This window comes from Tursiops truncatus, chromosome 18, assembly GCF_011762595.2.
Source record: "Tursiops truncatus isolate mTurTru1 chromosome 18, mTurTru1.mat.Y, whole genome shotgun sequence".
Classification (NCBI taxonomy): Eukaryota; Metazoa; Chordata; class Mammalia; order Artiodactyla; family Delphinidae; genus Tursiops; species Tursiops truncatus.
Window position 1 is genome coordinate 314,290 of NC_047051.1, and position 15,751 is coordinate 330,040.

Consider the following 15,751-nt stretch of genomic DNA (forward strand, 5'->3'; position numbering starts at 1 on the left):
CTCTGTTTCAACGGTATTTATAACAAAGCAAAATGCACATGAGTGATACTTCTCTTTTGATTTTAGATTATCTGGACTTTGAAATTAACATTTGAGAGCGAATTGTCACAAGTCAGCTCTCTAAAACTAAGGAACTCTCCCAAGTAAGTAAGTTATAATTCAGGAGAGCGTGGTAATTAAATATAAAAATGTATTAGGCTAGATTTATTAAAATAACAAGCAGTTATAAATTGAAAATTTGGGTCAAAAAATGTTTCCCAAATTAGCAACCAAATTAAAATAAGTGTAATTTGTGATAAATTAGAAAGTTATTTAAATGTTCTGTCTTTCAGAGTTTTTAATGTTAGCAACTAATTTTTATTAGGGAAAGTAATAAACTTGTATTAGAACATTTTTTAATGCTAAGTATTTAATTTTAGGTTGAATATGAATTGCAGTGAGATCATCTGTATGTTCAACAATATGGGAAAGATTGAATTTGAGGATTCAACAAAGTAAGTATGAGAATGGCAATATGCTATTAGTGTCTGACATGGTGTAAGGGACAGAAATATTATTTGAGACAGAAAAATTGATGTTCAGTGTAATATTTATGATTCAAAACCTGAAAAATAATATAAAGGGCAAAATGGTTACTATCAGTTAAATTCCACATAAAATATTTAAGAATTAAAAGACGTAGAAGGGGTCAGTATTCAATGATATATATCAGAGTCATCTTTTTTTAAAATAAATTTATTCATTTATTTATTTATTTTTGGCTGCGTTGGGTCTTCGTTGCTGTGTGCGCTCTTTCTCTAGTTGCGGCGAGCGGGGGCTACTCTTTGTTGCGGTGCGCGGGCTTCTCACTGCAGTCACTTCTCTTGTCACGGAGCACAGGCTCTAGGCGCACGGGTTCAGTAGTTGCAGCATGTGGGCTCAGTAGTTGTGGCTCACGGTCTCTAGAGTGCAGGCTCAGTAGTTGTGGTGCAGAGGCTTAGTTGCTCTGCGGCATGTGGGATCTTCCCGGACCAGGGGTCAAAGTTAGTACCTTTTTGTCCCTGTACTTAACAAACATATTGCTGTTATCTTACACCTCATTCTGAGTTAATCTGTCGAATCCGCATTGGCAGGCGGATTCTTAACCACTGCGCCACCAAGGAAGTCCTCCGAGTCATCTTTGAGATTCATTCATTCAGCTGGCATTGAACACTGATGTTGTGCTAGGCACTAACACCCTAGATGCTGAGATTTATGCAGAGAAGTTAAACTAAGTAGACAGTGATACACATAAATAATAAAGTACATAATTGCTATGATAGTAGTCTGTGCAGAATTTAATGGAGATGCAAAGGAAGGAATGATCAGTTCTTGGAGATGTAACGGGTCTTGCAAAGAGGAGATTTTATTTTCCCTCATCCATGAAAAATGAGTAGCAGTTGGAAAGGAAGACAAAAGGGAGGCAGGCATCTTTGCAGAAAGAACTGTATGGGTAGTGAGATCACATACTACATTCAGGGACCTGCATGTATAATTCCATACGGCAGAGGATACATAGAGGCTGAATCCTAAAGACTTTGTTGTGTAGTGGTATTTGGCCTTCATTTCTTAGACCTGTGCTATCCAATATGGTGGCTGCTAACCACGTGTGTTCATTTAAATTTAAGCGTAAATTAATTAAAACTAAATAAAATGAAAAATTCAGTTCTTTGGTTGCAGTAGCCACATTTCAGGTGCTCAGTAGCCATATTTGGTTAGTGGCTGTCAGATAGTGCAGCACAGTTTCATTATTGCAGAAGGTTCTGTTGGACAGCACAGCTGTAAATAATAGAAAGCCACTAAAAGATTTTTAGCATGAAAGTAAAAATAATTAGGTTACACTTGTAGAAGATAACTCTAGTGACCATAGAGGGTTCTTGGGAAGAATATGAGGCCGGAAGCTGAAGGATGGGTTAGGCTGTTATATAAATAGTCTCAGCAAATGATGAGAAACCAAACGTAGGTAGTAGCACTAGAGAGGAACAGATAATGACAAATGCTGAATAGGGAAAAGTGGTGTAACTTAGTAACTGTTCGGGTGTGGGGAATGAGGAAAAGGGAAGCATCCTCAGTGATTTATAGGTCTATATTTGGTGATGAATTGTGGTATTATTCACCAAGTTTGGAAATACAGGAAGAAAAGAAGTTGGGAGGGGGAAGATAGTGGGATATGTTGACTTACTGTTGTTTACTAGGTATCTCGGGAGAAATGTCGAGGGAAGTGAGCTGTATGTGCTGAAACTTAACAGGAGGTTCTGAATTTCATTCTTGGTTTAGGAGTAGTCAGAATGTAAATGGTTTAGAAACCCCCAAAAGAAAATAAGTTTATTCAGTTGTAGGTGGTATGACTCCTAAGGAAATCGTCCCCCAACAAGCATCACGTTCATTATTCTGAGGAAATAATGAGGGTCCAGCCCACAGCCTTACAAGCTCAGAAACAGACATGAGCAGATCTTACTCTAAGCCGGGTAAACTCATGTAAGCCAAGTTCAGAACACTGACATATAGTCAGAATGCCAGTTTATTAACTTAAGGGGCAAATATAATTGACACAGGGACTAGAATACTTATGTTGGCATTCTTTTCCAATATCCAGACAGACACAAGAAGCCAAATCGTCAGAAGTTGCTTTGTTGAGGTGTTTTCCGAATAAAGGGAATAAGGTTTATCGAATAGCTGAACAGTGTTGGTCCTGGACAGCCCGTTACATTCCTTTCCCCCCAGGGAAGACCTTGCCAGAGGCCTCAAGTACAGTCCTTTGGCTCAGCTCATCTTCCCCACATGTGGAGCCCTGGCCTCTATTTGCCTCTGTGACTTGACTTTTTGCACTTTCGTGGATGATCATCCTTTCCAGGCAGTACGTTCTTCTAGATATTTTCATAACTTGAATATGGTTACTATCAAATATTTTTAATACCAAAGGGTATATTGTCTCTTTAAGAGTCTGTATTGATCTTGCCTTGGTTTTAAATTTAACTCAGAAGGCTTTTAAATTTCTTCCTAGTTTTTAGGGAAAGTATCGCTGTAGCCTGCCTCTACTGATGATGGGTGGTAATTAAAGAATGGGTTTGCCCAGTGAGAGCAAGTATTGAAGTGCGTCAAGGACAGTGCCCTGGAAAAAATATTAAATTTTAAGACAGGGAAAGGGTAATCTGCAAAAAAACAAAACAAAACCAAGAAGGGGTAGGAGAGAGTGGTGGTCTACAACTAAGAGGAGAAGTCTGTGAGACAGGTTGATTGGCGGCATTAAATGTCTCAGTAAAGCCAGACAAGAGTTACTGTAAAAAGAAATGTTTTAGATTACAGAGTTGTCAACCTATATGAATCCTCAGAAGGTGTTTGGACTTTTAGTCAGTGTGTATTAAGAGACGGGTAAGTTAGGTCTGCTGAATCCAGTTGGCTTTTTAGGTTCTTATTTCTGATTTCATTTGGCTTTTTTTTTTTTTCCCCAAATTTATTATTTATGTTTGGTTGCGTTGGGTCTTCCTTGCTGCACGTGGGCTTTCTCTAGTTGCGGCGAGCGGGGGCTACTCTTCGTTGCAGTGTGCGGGCTTCTCGTTGCGGTGGCTTCTCTTGTGGAGCACGGGCTCTATGCATGCAGACTTCAGTAGTGGTGGCTCGTGGGCTTAGTTGCTCCTTGGCTGTGGGATCTTCCCGGACCAGGGCTCGAACCTGTCTCCCCTGCATTGGCAGGCAGATTCGTAACCACTGCGCCACCAGGGACGTCCTCATTTGGCTTAAATGGTGATCTGTGAAGAACCTAAATGTGTCATGGGTTAACGAAAATTAAAGCTTTTGAGAATCTCATTTTTTTGATAGAATATCTATACTTTTAGATTTGATAGCCCGCATCTGTGTGGATTTATGAAGAAGATAGAAAAATTTGTAGAATAATGGCTATTGAATAATCATATCCAAAGGATTCAGACTGATGGTGATTTTTGGCCTAGATGGAGGTTTCTAGTAATTTTCTCAGGATTGTACCTCTCACTGCTTCCTACACTTTATTTTTAAGCTAGTGAATTAAAAGAAGAAATAATCTTAGCATAGTTTAAAATCAAACACCTAAGCCAAATTAAAATTTGGATAATTGAAACTGAAAACCTATATCCACTGTCCTTTTAGGATCAGATCACTGTGATATGACTGTATATCAAGTTCTTTCTTCAGGTTCTCATTGATTTTACCTCTTGTTGACCTTTTAAAACCCTTGGGCTTGCTTGGGAATGGGCAGAAGTTTCGGGATAATGGAAATGTTCTAAAATTAGATTGTGGTTATGGTTACCAACTCTAAATTTAATAAAAATTAATTGGATTTTATAGTGTGTAAATTATAACAATACAGCTGTTTAAAAAAATACCTGTGGGACACCTATACAACTTTAACTCTTTGTATGTGTCACAATACTGTCATGTGGAAAGGGAATGGTTTTAAGGCGGTTATAAAAAAATTATGAAATGATTTAAAGTAGCCTCTGTATTTTTAAACAGATTTGATCCTCAAGAAAGTGAAATGAGACAGAATGTTCAAAAGAAATATAATCATAAAAAGGAATTTTCTTGTAGTGATACATACCCATCACTAGAAAAGAGAAAGGTTGACGTTTCTATCCAAACTAGTGAAGCCCCCCCACCAACTCCTTGGCAACAGGAAAGCAGTGATACGCATTTAGAAGCAAAACACTTCCCGCCACAGAGCAAGGTTGTTGCAGTGACCCCCTGCGAAACCCTTGCTGCTCTGCCTCAGGCGGGACCGAGCCCTGACGTGATCATCGAAGAAGTCATAGAAGAAGACCTGGAAAGTGAGTGAAAATAGAAAAGCAAGGAAACAATATATTGTGTCTGGAATTAGAAACGAAGTTAGTACCTTTTTGTCCCTGTACTTAACAAACATATTGCTGTTATCTTACACCTCATTCTGAGTTAATCTGTTGATTCCATGCCCCTACTTTCACATTTTCCAAAGTTAGGATAATTTTTAATGCAATAATATAGCTAAACTCTAATATTTGGTTTAATTAGGGTGTTTGACTTTTTAGTGTTCCACATACAAACCTCTATAAAAGATGAAAATACTATAAATAAATGACAACCATATTAGAAGCAGTCTGATGACTTTGTTCTTAAATTTAAGAACAGTATATCTTAAATCTTTGTTCTGAGATACAGTCCTTTATAAAATGAACAAGCATGAATGTAGTAGCATCTGTTAATAATGTTCGTTAACATTTAAATGTATCATAATTGTTTGATTAGATTTCCAATGTTGGTGTTCACCCCAATACAAAAAAAAGGACATGCTGTTTTCTCTCATTTCCACAATATTATTATTATCTCACATTATCTCAGTGAGTTAAGAGAACTATCAGGACTTGGCCTGCTGATACAAGGGGGTCTTGCCCTTCCAGTCTTTTGCCCATTCAAGTACAGCTTTTTAAACAGTATGTTAAGTATGCCATTGTCAGCATAATAAAACTAAAAACAATTGCCTTTATTTTCTCTCTTGACGAAGCATGCTTCACAGATTATCTTGTGGAGACACCTAGATATCCAAAAGAGCCTCTTCAGAAAAAATCATCTGTTCCTTTTGGATCAAAAGCAGGTACGTTAACAACTCTGAACTTGTTGAAGCAGAGTTAATACATAGTAACTCTTATGGAGAGGGAGGCAGTGAGTAAAATGAATTTTACTAATAACTAAAACTTATTTATTTATTTATTTTTGCCACGCCACACGGCTTGTGAGATCTTAGTTCCCCGACCAGGGATCAAACCCAGGTCCACAGCAGTGGAAGCGCGAGTCCTAACCACTGGCCCTCCAGGGAATTCCTAAAACTTCTTCCTTTTTACTGTTATAAGTTCTGGCTGTTACTGGCAAAAATATTTCTGAAATTTATAACACTTCTCTCAGCTGTCTCCCCAGCTACACATACTTATCTCTTTACCTCATCCTCAGTATGGGTATTATTCTGTGTGATCTGTATTGGATAGGTAAAATGATCTATTTGTTCAGTTTTTATCATCTATCTATACTTCAGTTCCTCCTAGTCTTTGTTCTTTAAACATTTTTACTAGATATACTAGGACACCTACATTGTTCAAAAATTAAATATATATGTATTAAAATACCCTGTGAACCTTTTCCCCTAACCTATTCCTATTCCATTTGTCTCTTCCTCCCTTCCAGTTTCTTTATTCATATTTGAACAAATACACATATATTATTTTTCTAATTCTCATTTTTGGTTGTTTTTGTACACAAAACATAGCATACCATATACACTGCAGTGTTTTTTTAATTCCTTTCTTTTTTCCTTGTTTTTGTTTTTGTTTTGTTTTTGTCTTTTTTTTGGCCACATCACATGGCATGTGGGATCTTAATTCCCCAATCTGGGATCGAACCTGTGCCCCCTGCAGTGGAAGTGTGGAGTCTTAACCACTGGACGGCCAGGGAAGCCCCTTAATTCCTTCCTTAACATTATATTCTGGAGATCTTTTCATATCAGTAGAAACACTTGGCTTAATTACTGCTGTATACAAAAAGTTTCTCACTGTCCTTTATTCTGCCCCACCCTTACTTCCACCAAAACACACATATCTCCCCCTAAATGCTGCTCAGTATGTTGTCTTTCCCAGACTTTTTTTCATACTTCTCCAGCCTGATTTAAGATTCAAAGTGGCTATGAGCTAATTATTAGTTCTTTCAGTTTAGTATAGTTTAAACAGGATTTTGTTTCTATATTAGAAACATCGTTATCAATGGGGTTCTGAGTTCCAATTATGTTTATAAATAAATTCTGAAATTTTGTTGTAATACAGTAGAGTTACAGCATATACCCTGACTTTAGAACCCAACTAACTACTTGAACTTCAGTTCCACTTATTTAACATATTTTGCAAATAAAATAAAAGGTTTGCAGTTCAGGTTGCTAAAGAAATCATTGTGGAAGTGGGATGTGTTTGTTTTATCAGTCTAGTTACTGTTTGGGGTTTGGGTTACCTTTTGTGGGCCCAGGTATTCTAGAGTTTGCAGTGCTACAAGACACATTCTTTCAAAGGATACTGCATTCAGTTTCTGTGAATTCTTTCCTGACTTTTGGCTTATTAATGTGGTTTAAATATTCTCATCCAGGTTCTCCAGAGCTAGTTTTTGTAAGCCATGTAATACATCCTTGCCACTTCTACATTCGGAAGTATTCACAAATAAAAGATGCAACAGTATTGGAAAAGAAGGTGAATGAGTTTTGCAGTAAGAGTGTATACCTTGATCCTTCAGACATTTTGGAGCTAGGTAATGAAATATTACTCTAAGTTAAAATATGAAGCTTATTTAAATATTATAATATTGGCCAACCCATATAGACTTCTTGTAATACAGATTTGTGCAAGCATAAAGGTTTTGGAATTATTTAACATAAGTTCAATTTTATTTAGGTAACTTAGCTAAGTATTAAAATCAACTGTTTTTTTTTTCTGCTCAGAGTTACCTAGTAGTAATATTATTACAGTATACAGTATACATAACTCCAGTATTTTTAATGTCATTTAAAAATGATTTTTAAATATTTTTAGTATCATTTGCCAAGTTTAACTGGAGTCATACTAATTTGGAGCTTGCTTTTTTTAATGTTCTTTTCCATTATGGTTTATCACTGAATATTGAATATAGTTCCCTGTGCTATCCAGTAAGACCTTGTTGTTTATCCATTCTATTTATAATAGTTTGCATCTACCAACCACAAACTCCCACTTCATCAAATACCAAATATGGTATTTGTCTTTCTCTTTTTGACTTCACTTAGTATGATAATCTCTAGTCCATCCATGTTGTTGCAGATGGCATTATTTTGATCTTTTTTATGGCTGAGTAGTATTCCATTGTATATATGTACCACATCTTCTTTATCCATTCATCTGTCACTGGACATAAAATTGACTGTTGAGTGAGATATACACAAAAACTCCATTATGGAGTAAGGTGAGATATTTTTAAAATTACAAAACCCATGATGGGTTATATAATTTGTCCCCTCATCTCCAGAGAAAAGTATTCCTCTGAGTGTTCCTTGTAGTACGACTACCATCCCTTGCTGTCTACATGTGAATGTTGAAGATGTCGTTGAACGCCCGAGTGAGATAGATGCAGGGCAGTGGCATCCATTTCCTAGGGTCACACAGAGGGTAGTTGGTAAATTTAATCAGTCCGTCTTAATTCTAAGGCTGTGTGTAATTTGCTGTAATTTAGGCTTTCATTACAAACGTTTTCCTTGTAACACTTGATTAAATTTGATTATACTCTGTAATAAGATGATTTATTAATGTTTGATTTATTAATAGAGCATTTTTCTCCTTCTATTAATATCAATGCCTACATATAACTAATACCAAAAAGTACTATATTGTCTGTTCAGCTTTATATAGTATGGGTTTTTTTTTAATTTTTTAATTTTTTGGCTGCATCGGGTCTTGCTTGCGGCACGTGGGACCTTTCATTGCAGTGCGTGGGCTTCTCTAGTTGCAGTGCATGGGCTTCTCTGTAGTAGTAGCATGTGGGTTTTCTCTCTCTAGTTGTGACGCGTGGGTTTCAGGGCATGTGGGCTCCGTTGTTTGTGGCACTCGGGCTCTCTAGTTTGAGGCACGTGGGCTTAGTTGCCCTGCGGCATGTGTTATCCTAGTTCCCCGACCAGGGATTGAACCCACATCCCTTGCATTGGAAGGGGGATTCTTTACCACTGGACCACTGGGGAAATCCCCATAGTAGTTCTTTAAAAGTGTTAACTAACTCTCAGCTCATCTTTGTAGCTTATCAGAATATCAGAAGACTAGAATCATCACATACTTCTGATAAAAATGAATAATAATTTTTAAAGTTAAAAAACAGTGTTTAGGGCCTTCTCTGGTGGCACAGTAGTTAAGAATCCTCCTGCCAGTGCAGGGGACACGGGTTCGAGCCTTGGTCCAGGAAGATCCCACATGTCACAGAGCAGCTAAGCCTGTGCGTCACAACTACTGAGCCTGTGCTCTAGAGCCTGCGAGCCACAAGTGCTGAAGCCTATGTGCTCTAGAGCCTGCGAGCCACAACTGCTGAAGCCTGTGTGCCTCGAGCCCGTGCTCTGCAACAAGAGAAGCCACCACGGGACTTCCCTGGTGGCGCAGTGGTAAAGAATCCACCTGCCAATGCAGGGGACATGGGTTCGATCCCTGGTCTGGGAAGATCCCACATGCCACGGAGCAACAGCCTGTGTGCCACAACTACTGAGCCTGCATGCCACAAATACTGCAGCCCACGCACCTAGAGCCCTGCTCTGCAACAAGAGATGCCACCACAATGAGAAGCCCGTGCACCTCAACGAAGAGTAGCCCCCGCTCGCAGCAACTAGAGAAAAGCCCGTGTGCAGCCATGAAGACCCAGCACAGCCAAAAATAAATAAATATAATAAATTAATTTTAAAAATCGTGTTTAAATTCTGAATATCTAAGGAGGGAAGAGTGTAGTGTTAAACTTAATTTTACGGCTGCAAATAATTCTCTAAATTTAATACATGCACAAAAGAGCTCAGTTTAGATTTAGAAAATGTTCTATGAAAGCCAAAAAGTCATCCTTTAAGTTGTCAAGGATAATTATTATTTCAAGGTAGATATATATGATTTAAATACTCATTTATCGTTTTTCTTTCAATTTTTTTATTTTTGGCTGCGTTGGATCTTTGTTGCTGCATGTGGGCTTTCTCTAGTTGTGGCGAGCAAGAGCTACTCTTCGTTGCGGTGCACAGGCTTCTCATTGTGGTGGCTTCTCTTGTTGCAGAGCACGGGCTCTAGGCGCACGGGCTTCAGTAGTTGTGGCTCACAGGCTCAGCAGTTGTGGCACACGGGCTTAGTTTCTCCGTGGCATGTGGGATCTTCCCAGACCAGGGTTCGAACCCGTCTCCCCTGCATTACCCTGGATTCTTAACCACTGTGCCACCAGGGAAGCCCTTATTTATCTTTCAAGAAATTAATGGTAAGGGAAGAAATGTAATATAACGCTTTAGCAGAGTTTCCTCATGTTCCCTTTTCCTACCTGTGTTCTTCATTATAAAGAACAACAGATTACTTCAATAGACTTTTATCTCATCTGTTGCAAGAAAGAATAGTTTAATAGCGTATAGTTTGAAACTAAGAATATTGGTTATATGGTATATCAGCATAAGAGAAGGGTTTATGACAATCTCAAGGCCAAAACAGATGTTTTGGTAGAACTTAAAAGGTTGCCCTGATGTGCCTCTCAACTATCCTGTTTTTATTAGCATGTATAGAGGGGATTATGCAGCATCTCTCTGTATATAATCAGTGATCAAGTCTTAACAAGTATATCTCTGATGCTAGATGAGTTTTTAAGAGGTTGGGCTCTAAGACTACCTGGGTTCTCTTCCTACCTCTTCTAAGTAGCCATGTCGCTTCGGCTGGGTTTTCAGCCTCTTTTTGCCTAGTTTCCTCACCTATGGGATGGAAGCATCATCTCCATGGGGTTGTTGTGGGGAGGAGGTGAATTCAAACATAAAATACTGAGAACATTGCTGAGCCTATAGTAAAAATAAAAATTCTTTCTAACTTGATATTTTTTTCTGGTTATTAATTTGTAATTCATCTGATCCCTCCATAAGGAAAGACCATAAGGTCTTCCTCTGCTGCTTGGTCCTTGGTTCATCTTCCCCTTCTCTGAACTCCACTGTGTATCAATTTCTTAATTTTGGCCTTTCACACTCTCCCTTTCTTGGTTTCTTTACTTTCACTCCCCTTTTACCAAGAGAATGTCATTGCTGCTTCCTTTATGCTACTAAAGTATTTTATAGATTTCAGTATATATGTATCTATACTTGCATGTGTGTACATGCACAAGGATAGGTCTTTATTGTTATAAGTACAGTGTATTATAGTCACTTGCCTGTCTCCTTTCCTTTCTTGAGCTTCTTGATAGCAGGACGGTCTTACTCATCTTTGTTATAGTTTATAAAACACAGGTCCTCAGTAAAGGACTGCTGGCTTTGTTTTCTTTGTTTTTACCTCCCCGTCTAGGACATAAGTTTCTGTATAACAGACTGCCAAAATACACTACCTTTTAATCCCTCTCATAGCACTTGACACAGTACTGTATCATCAATTAATAAATGAATTAAGACTTCTTAGTGGTGGAACTAATGTACATGTTTGTAAATTAGAGCTAATTAGATATTCTTCTTCATAAACATTGATAATGATTTGTCTCCATTATTTAGGTGCAAGAATATTTGTCAACAGTATTGAAAATGGAATGTGGTGTCGAGGAACTATTACTGAATTAATTCCAATAGGAAGTGAAAGTATTAGAAAACCTTGTATTCCAACCAAATTCTCAGTCCACAAAGTTGCACTAATACAAATATTCATGGTAGATTTTGGAAATTCTGAAGTCCTAATTGTTGCAGGGTATGTTATTTTATAATTACTATGTGTTCCTGGTCTGCTTAGAAACACTTGTGATGGGGGAGGAGGGGAGATACTAAAGAAGAAAGAAAAGTAGGAAGAGGTAGAGAGGAATAAGTTATCCTTCTTCACTTCCAAGGCATATACCTTTTATTTTGCTCTGTAATTTGTCTTACTAATTACTGAATTAGTAAAGTATTAGCTATCAGTGTTACTAGATGGGGAGCTTGGAAAAAGAACTTTCTGATGTTTCAAACTTAAATGCTCTTCTATATAGCCTCAAAGCAGGAAATGAAGCACAAAAATGGTGGGGTTTTTTTTTTTTTTTTTTTTTTTTTTTTTGCGGTACGCGGGCCTCTCACTGTTGTGGGCTCTCCTGTTGTGGAGCACAGGCTTTGGATGCGCAGGCTCAGCGGCCATGGCTCACGGACCCAGCCGCTCCGCGGCATGTGGGATCTTCCCGGACCGGGGCACGAACCCGTGTCCCCTGCATCGGCAGGCGGACTCTCAACCACTGCGCCACCAGGGAGGCCTCAAAAATGGTTCTTTTAAATAAAATGTTACGGTTAGTTGCCAGATGATTGAGTAAAATTTTTAATCATATTTCCATAATTCCATTATTGTATGTTAAAGTGGCATAGTGTCTAACTCTAGGTGTTCAAAACTGTTTCCCTCAGTCTTCTAGGAAAATAAAACAAACTGAAAATGTTCTTCTAGTAAGGACCAGTATTAACTCTTGCATGGTCACTTTATTAAATGGTCATAGCTTTATAAATAGCTTTTTGTTTGGGGGTGTCATTATGCCTTTTAAATTTAAACCAAATAGGTATATGAAAGACAATCCAGATGAAGGCAGTTGAGATTTATTTCTATAGGTAGAAACAGTGTCTGTGTTTATAAAAGCTAGATTAAATCTATATAGTGAGATAGTATGAATCAGAATATAACTTTCTAAGAGAAAAATACCGTATATTAACACATTTATATAGAATCTAGAAAAATGGTACTGATGAACCTAGTGTCAGGGCAGGAATAGAGATGTAGATGTAGAGAATGGACATGAGGACACAGTGGGGGAAGGGTAAGCTGGGACGAAGTGAGAGAGTAGCATCGACATATATACACTACCATGTGTAAAATAGATAGCTAGTGGGAAGCAGCTGCATAGCACAGGGAGATCAGCTAGGTGCTTTGTGACCACCTAGAGGGGAGGGATAGGGAGGGTGGGAGGGAGACACAAGAGGGAGGAGATATGGGGATGTATGTATATGTATAGCTGATTTACTTCGTTATACAGCAGCAACTAACACATCATTGTAAAGCAATTATAATCCAATAAAGATGTAAAAATAAATGAATAAATAAATTTTTAAAAGAGTATAACTTCCTAGAAGATTTAACTTAAAGAGAGTATCCTTAGAAATGCATACCTTTTGTGGGGTAAGACAAGTTTGGGCTTGAAGCATTATCTTCAGTAAATATTGCTTGAATTCTTCCCAGAGTTGGTGATACTTATGTGAGATCAGAACACATTGCTAAGCAGCATGTCACACTAAATGACTTGTGTCTGGCTCTGAGGAAGTCTGAGCCATATATTGAAGGGCTGCTGAAAGACATCCAGCCATTAGCACAGCCATGCTCATTGAAAGACATTGTTCCACAGAATTCAGTAAGTGAGACTTAAATTATTTCTTATTCAGGGGCCAAATAGTCCAGTTTTAGCTATGCATTGCTGATCAGATTACTGAATGTAGGTTCAGTTCTCTTGTTAAATACATTTTGTATAATAAACTATTGGTGCCAATAAAAAAGGAAATGAACTTCAGTTTCTACAATTAGAATCGTTCTTAACGGGAAATTGAGTTGAATATGCATATATGAACATAATGATAGGTGAAATAGCCAAGTAAACCATAAAATTTTGGAGTCAAATAAATATGGAGAGAAAAATAAATTTTAAATGTTATGTGGTATGTGTTTCCATTCATTTCTTCACTATTTCCATGGCCCTTTGCTCACTGCTTATAGCCTATATTGCATTTTGTTTATATTATTAATGAATATTTATTTCCCAGAAAGATTTAAAACTCCTATGAGACAGAAATTGTGTGTAAAAATACTTGTTAAGCAGTTATATTATTATAAAGTCTGTGAAAGCAGGAGTCTGCACCTTTGCTCATCTTTGTATTCCAACACTTAGCAAATCACTGAGCACGTAGTAGGCGTTCAGCAAATATTTGAAAGAATGAACAAATGAATAAAAAAGTAAAAGGAAACACATAAACATATTAGCCCTGGTATTTTCCTCAAAATGGGAAAATTATTTTGGCTTTAATTTTATCTTTTTTTTTTTTTTTTTTGCCTTTTTATTCTGAATGGGCTTTACTTTTATACTTACAAAATCTTTAGAAGATGTTTTATTTTTAAGGAATGTGTAGTTTTGGCCTGTGAAATTTACTTTAGGTATGAGTAATTAAAGTTTCAAAGTTCAGTGAGAAATTTTTTTTTCAATGGGTGAGTATTTTTCCTTATTGTTTAAGTAGCATTTACCTCACATATTGCTAGTAATGGAAACTAAGTTACCTGGTAATGATTGTAAATATCTTTAATGTATTACATGGCTTCCATCATGCTTTCAAAATTACCTTTTGGATTTCATCGTTTAAGTGGAAAATTCATACATAATACTTGTTTTGTTTTTAAACTTTTATTTATTATCTTGATATTAATATTCAGAAGTAAAACTAAGTCCTGAAGTACAACAGCTTATGGTCACCTTGAGACCATGTTTATAAAATCTAAGTGTGATCCGTACATTGTGCATACATAAAGACTGTCTTTGGGTTTGTGGGCCCAGCCGCTTCTAAATATGTATGGTTGGTTAAGTGCCTTTGTTCGAATTTGCAGACTTTGGCTGTTAGAAAGCTAAATCTACAACATTGTACCATTAGAGCTAATTATAATTACTGAATACATTGGAATTTTACTTTTTCCACAGACTGAAGGCTGGGGAGAAGAAGCTAAAATAGAATTTTTGAAAATGGTAAATAAGAAGGCTGTTTTAATGAAAGTTTTTAAAGAAGAAGATGGTGTGCTAATTGTAGATCTGCAGAAGCCACCAACAAATAAAATAAGCAGTGATATGCCTGTGTCTCTTAGAGATGCATTAGTTTTTATGGAACTAGCAAGGTAGGTAACTTATTAAAATGTAAATATTTTCAAGGTTATAGCTATAAATTGGAACAGCAGATTTTACCTTTAAAAAATATGGGCTCTGGGGCCTCCCTGGTGGCGCAGTGGTTGGGAGTCCGCCTGCCGACGCGGGGGACGCGGGTTCATGGCCCGGTCCAGGAGGATCCCGCGTGCAGCGGAGCGGCTGGGTTTGTGAGCCATGGCTGCTGAGCAGGCGCGTCCGGAGCCTGTGCTCCGTAACGGGAGAGGCCACAACAGTGAGAGGCCCGCGTACCGCAAAAAAAAAAAGATGGGCTCTAAAGTGAACTGTAACATACACTAAGAGGGCGCACCAAATCCTAACCACTAGACCACCAGGGACATCCTAACATACTCGAAGAGGTTAAAAATATTGCTGTCAGAGTTTTCTAAGTATGGTTGTCTGTGAAAATTGCATTCAGGTCATTTGATTTAAGGAAATAGAAAAATTAAGGTAGCTCAAAATAGAAACTATTGGTAGATAGGAACATTTTTTTAGACTCTTGCTAACTTTTACAAGTAGCTCCACTAGGGTTTTAAGAATTATAGTTTAAGAGTTCTTACATTTTCTAACCTTTGGAATAAGATCATGATCACCACTCTATATTTAATGTATGAATCTAGAGTAGATATTAAATTTCTTTCCTTTCTCATGTCTGATGAGCAAAGTAAGATGACTAAGTAACCACAGAGATAATGGAAGATACTACTTTCTGTCCTGAGCAATTACACGACTCTGGAAGTGACCCAAGTAGATTCCATTCTGGAAAAATAAAACTTAAGTAGAGTATTGGAGCTGAAAGGGGTCACAGAAACCCCTCAGCTGGCCTTTCTGATTGCTACCATAGATGCTGGGTATTGTCAACCAAAAGAGTAGAAACTTTGAGTAGAACATACAGGCCCAACTCACAAATGTTCCAGCACAAACTTGAAGGTTAATTATTGAGTTTTGAGACTTGACCTCTTATTTATCCTGGTTTGATAATTGGAGACAATACTAAGAAATGTTGTAAGTTAGAAGAGAGAAATTGGAAAAATACTCTTGGTAGATAAATCAGTATGTGTGTAAGTCCTTTCTTCAG

General features: G+C 37.5%; 1 protein-coding gene across 1 annotated transcript in view; it reads left to right on the top strand.

Moving 5' to 3' along the window:
- Positions 1-15,751, top strand: part of LOC101330707 (RING finger protein 17) — a 108,397-nt gene that overhangs the window by 24,841 nt on the left and 67,805 nt on the right. Inside the window, exons 8-15 of the mRNA XM_073794899.1 lie at positions 67-143; positions 420-494; positions 4,510-4,820; positions 5,531-5,620; positions 7,150-7,308; positions 11,273-11,462; positions 12,960-13,128; positions 14,458-14,648. Coding sequence (XP_073651000.1) covers positions 67-143; positions 420-494; positions 4,510-4,820; positions 5,531-5,620; positions 7,150-7,308; positions 11,273-11,462; positions 12,960-13,128; positions 14,458-14,648 — 1,262 coding nt within the window. The remainder of the gene's footprint in view (positions 1-66; positions 144-419; positions 495-4,509; positions 4,821-5,530; positions 5,621-7,149; positions 7,309-11,272; positions 11,463-12,959; positions 13,129-14,457; positions 14,649-15,751) is intronic.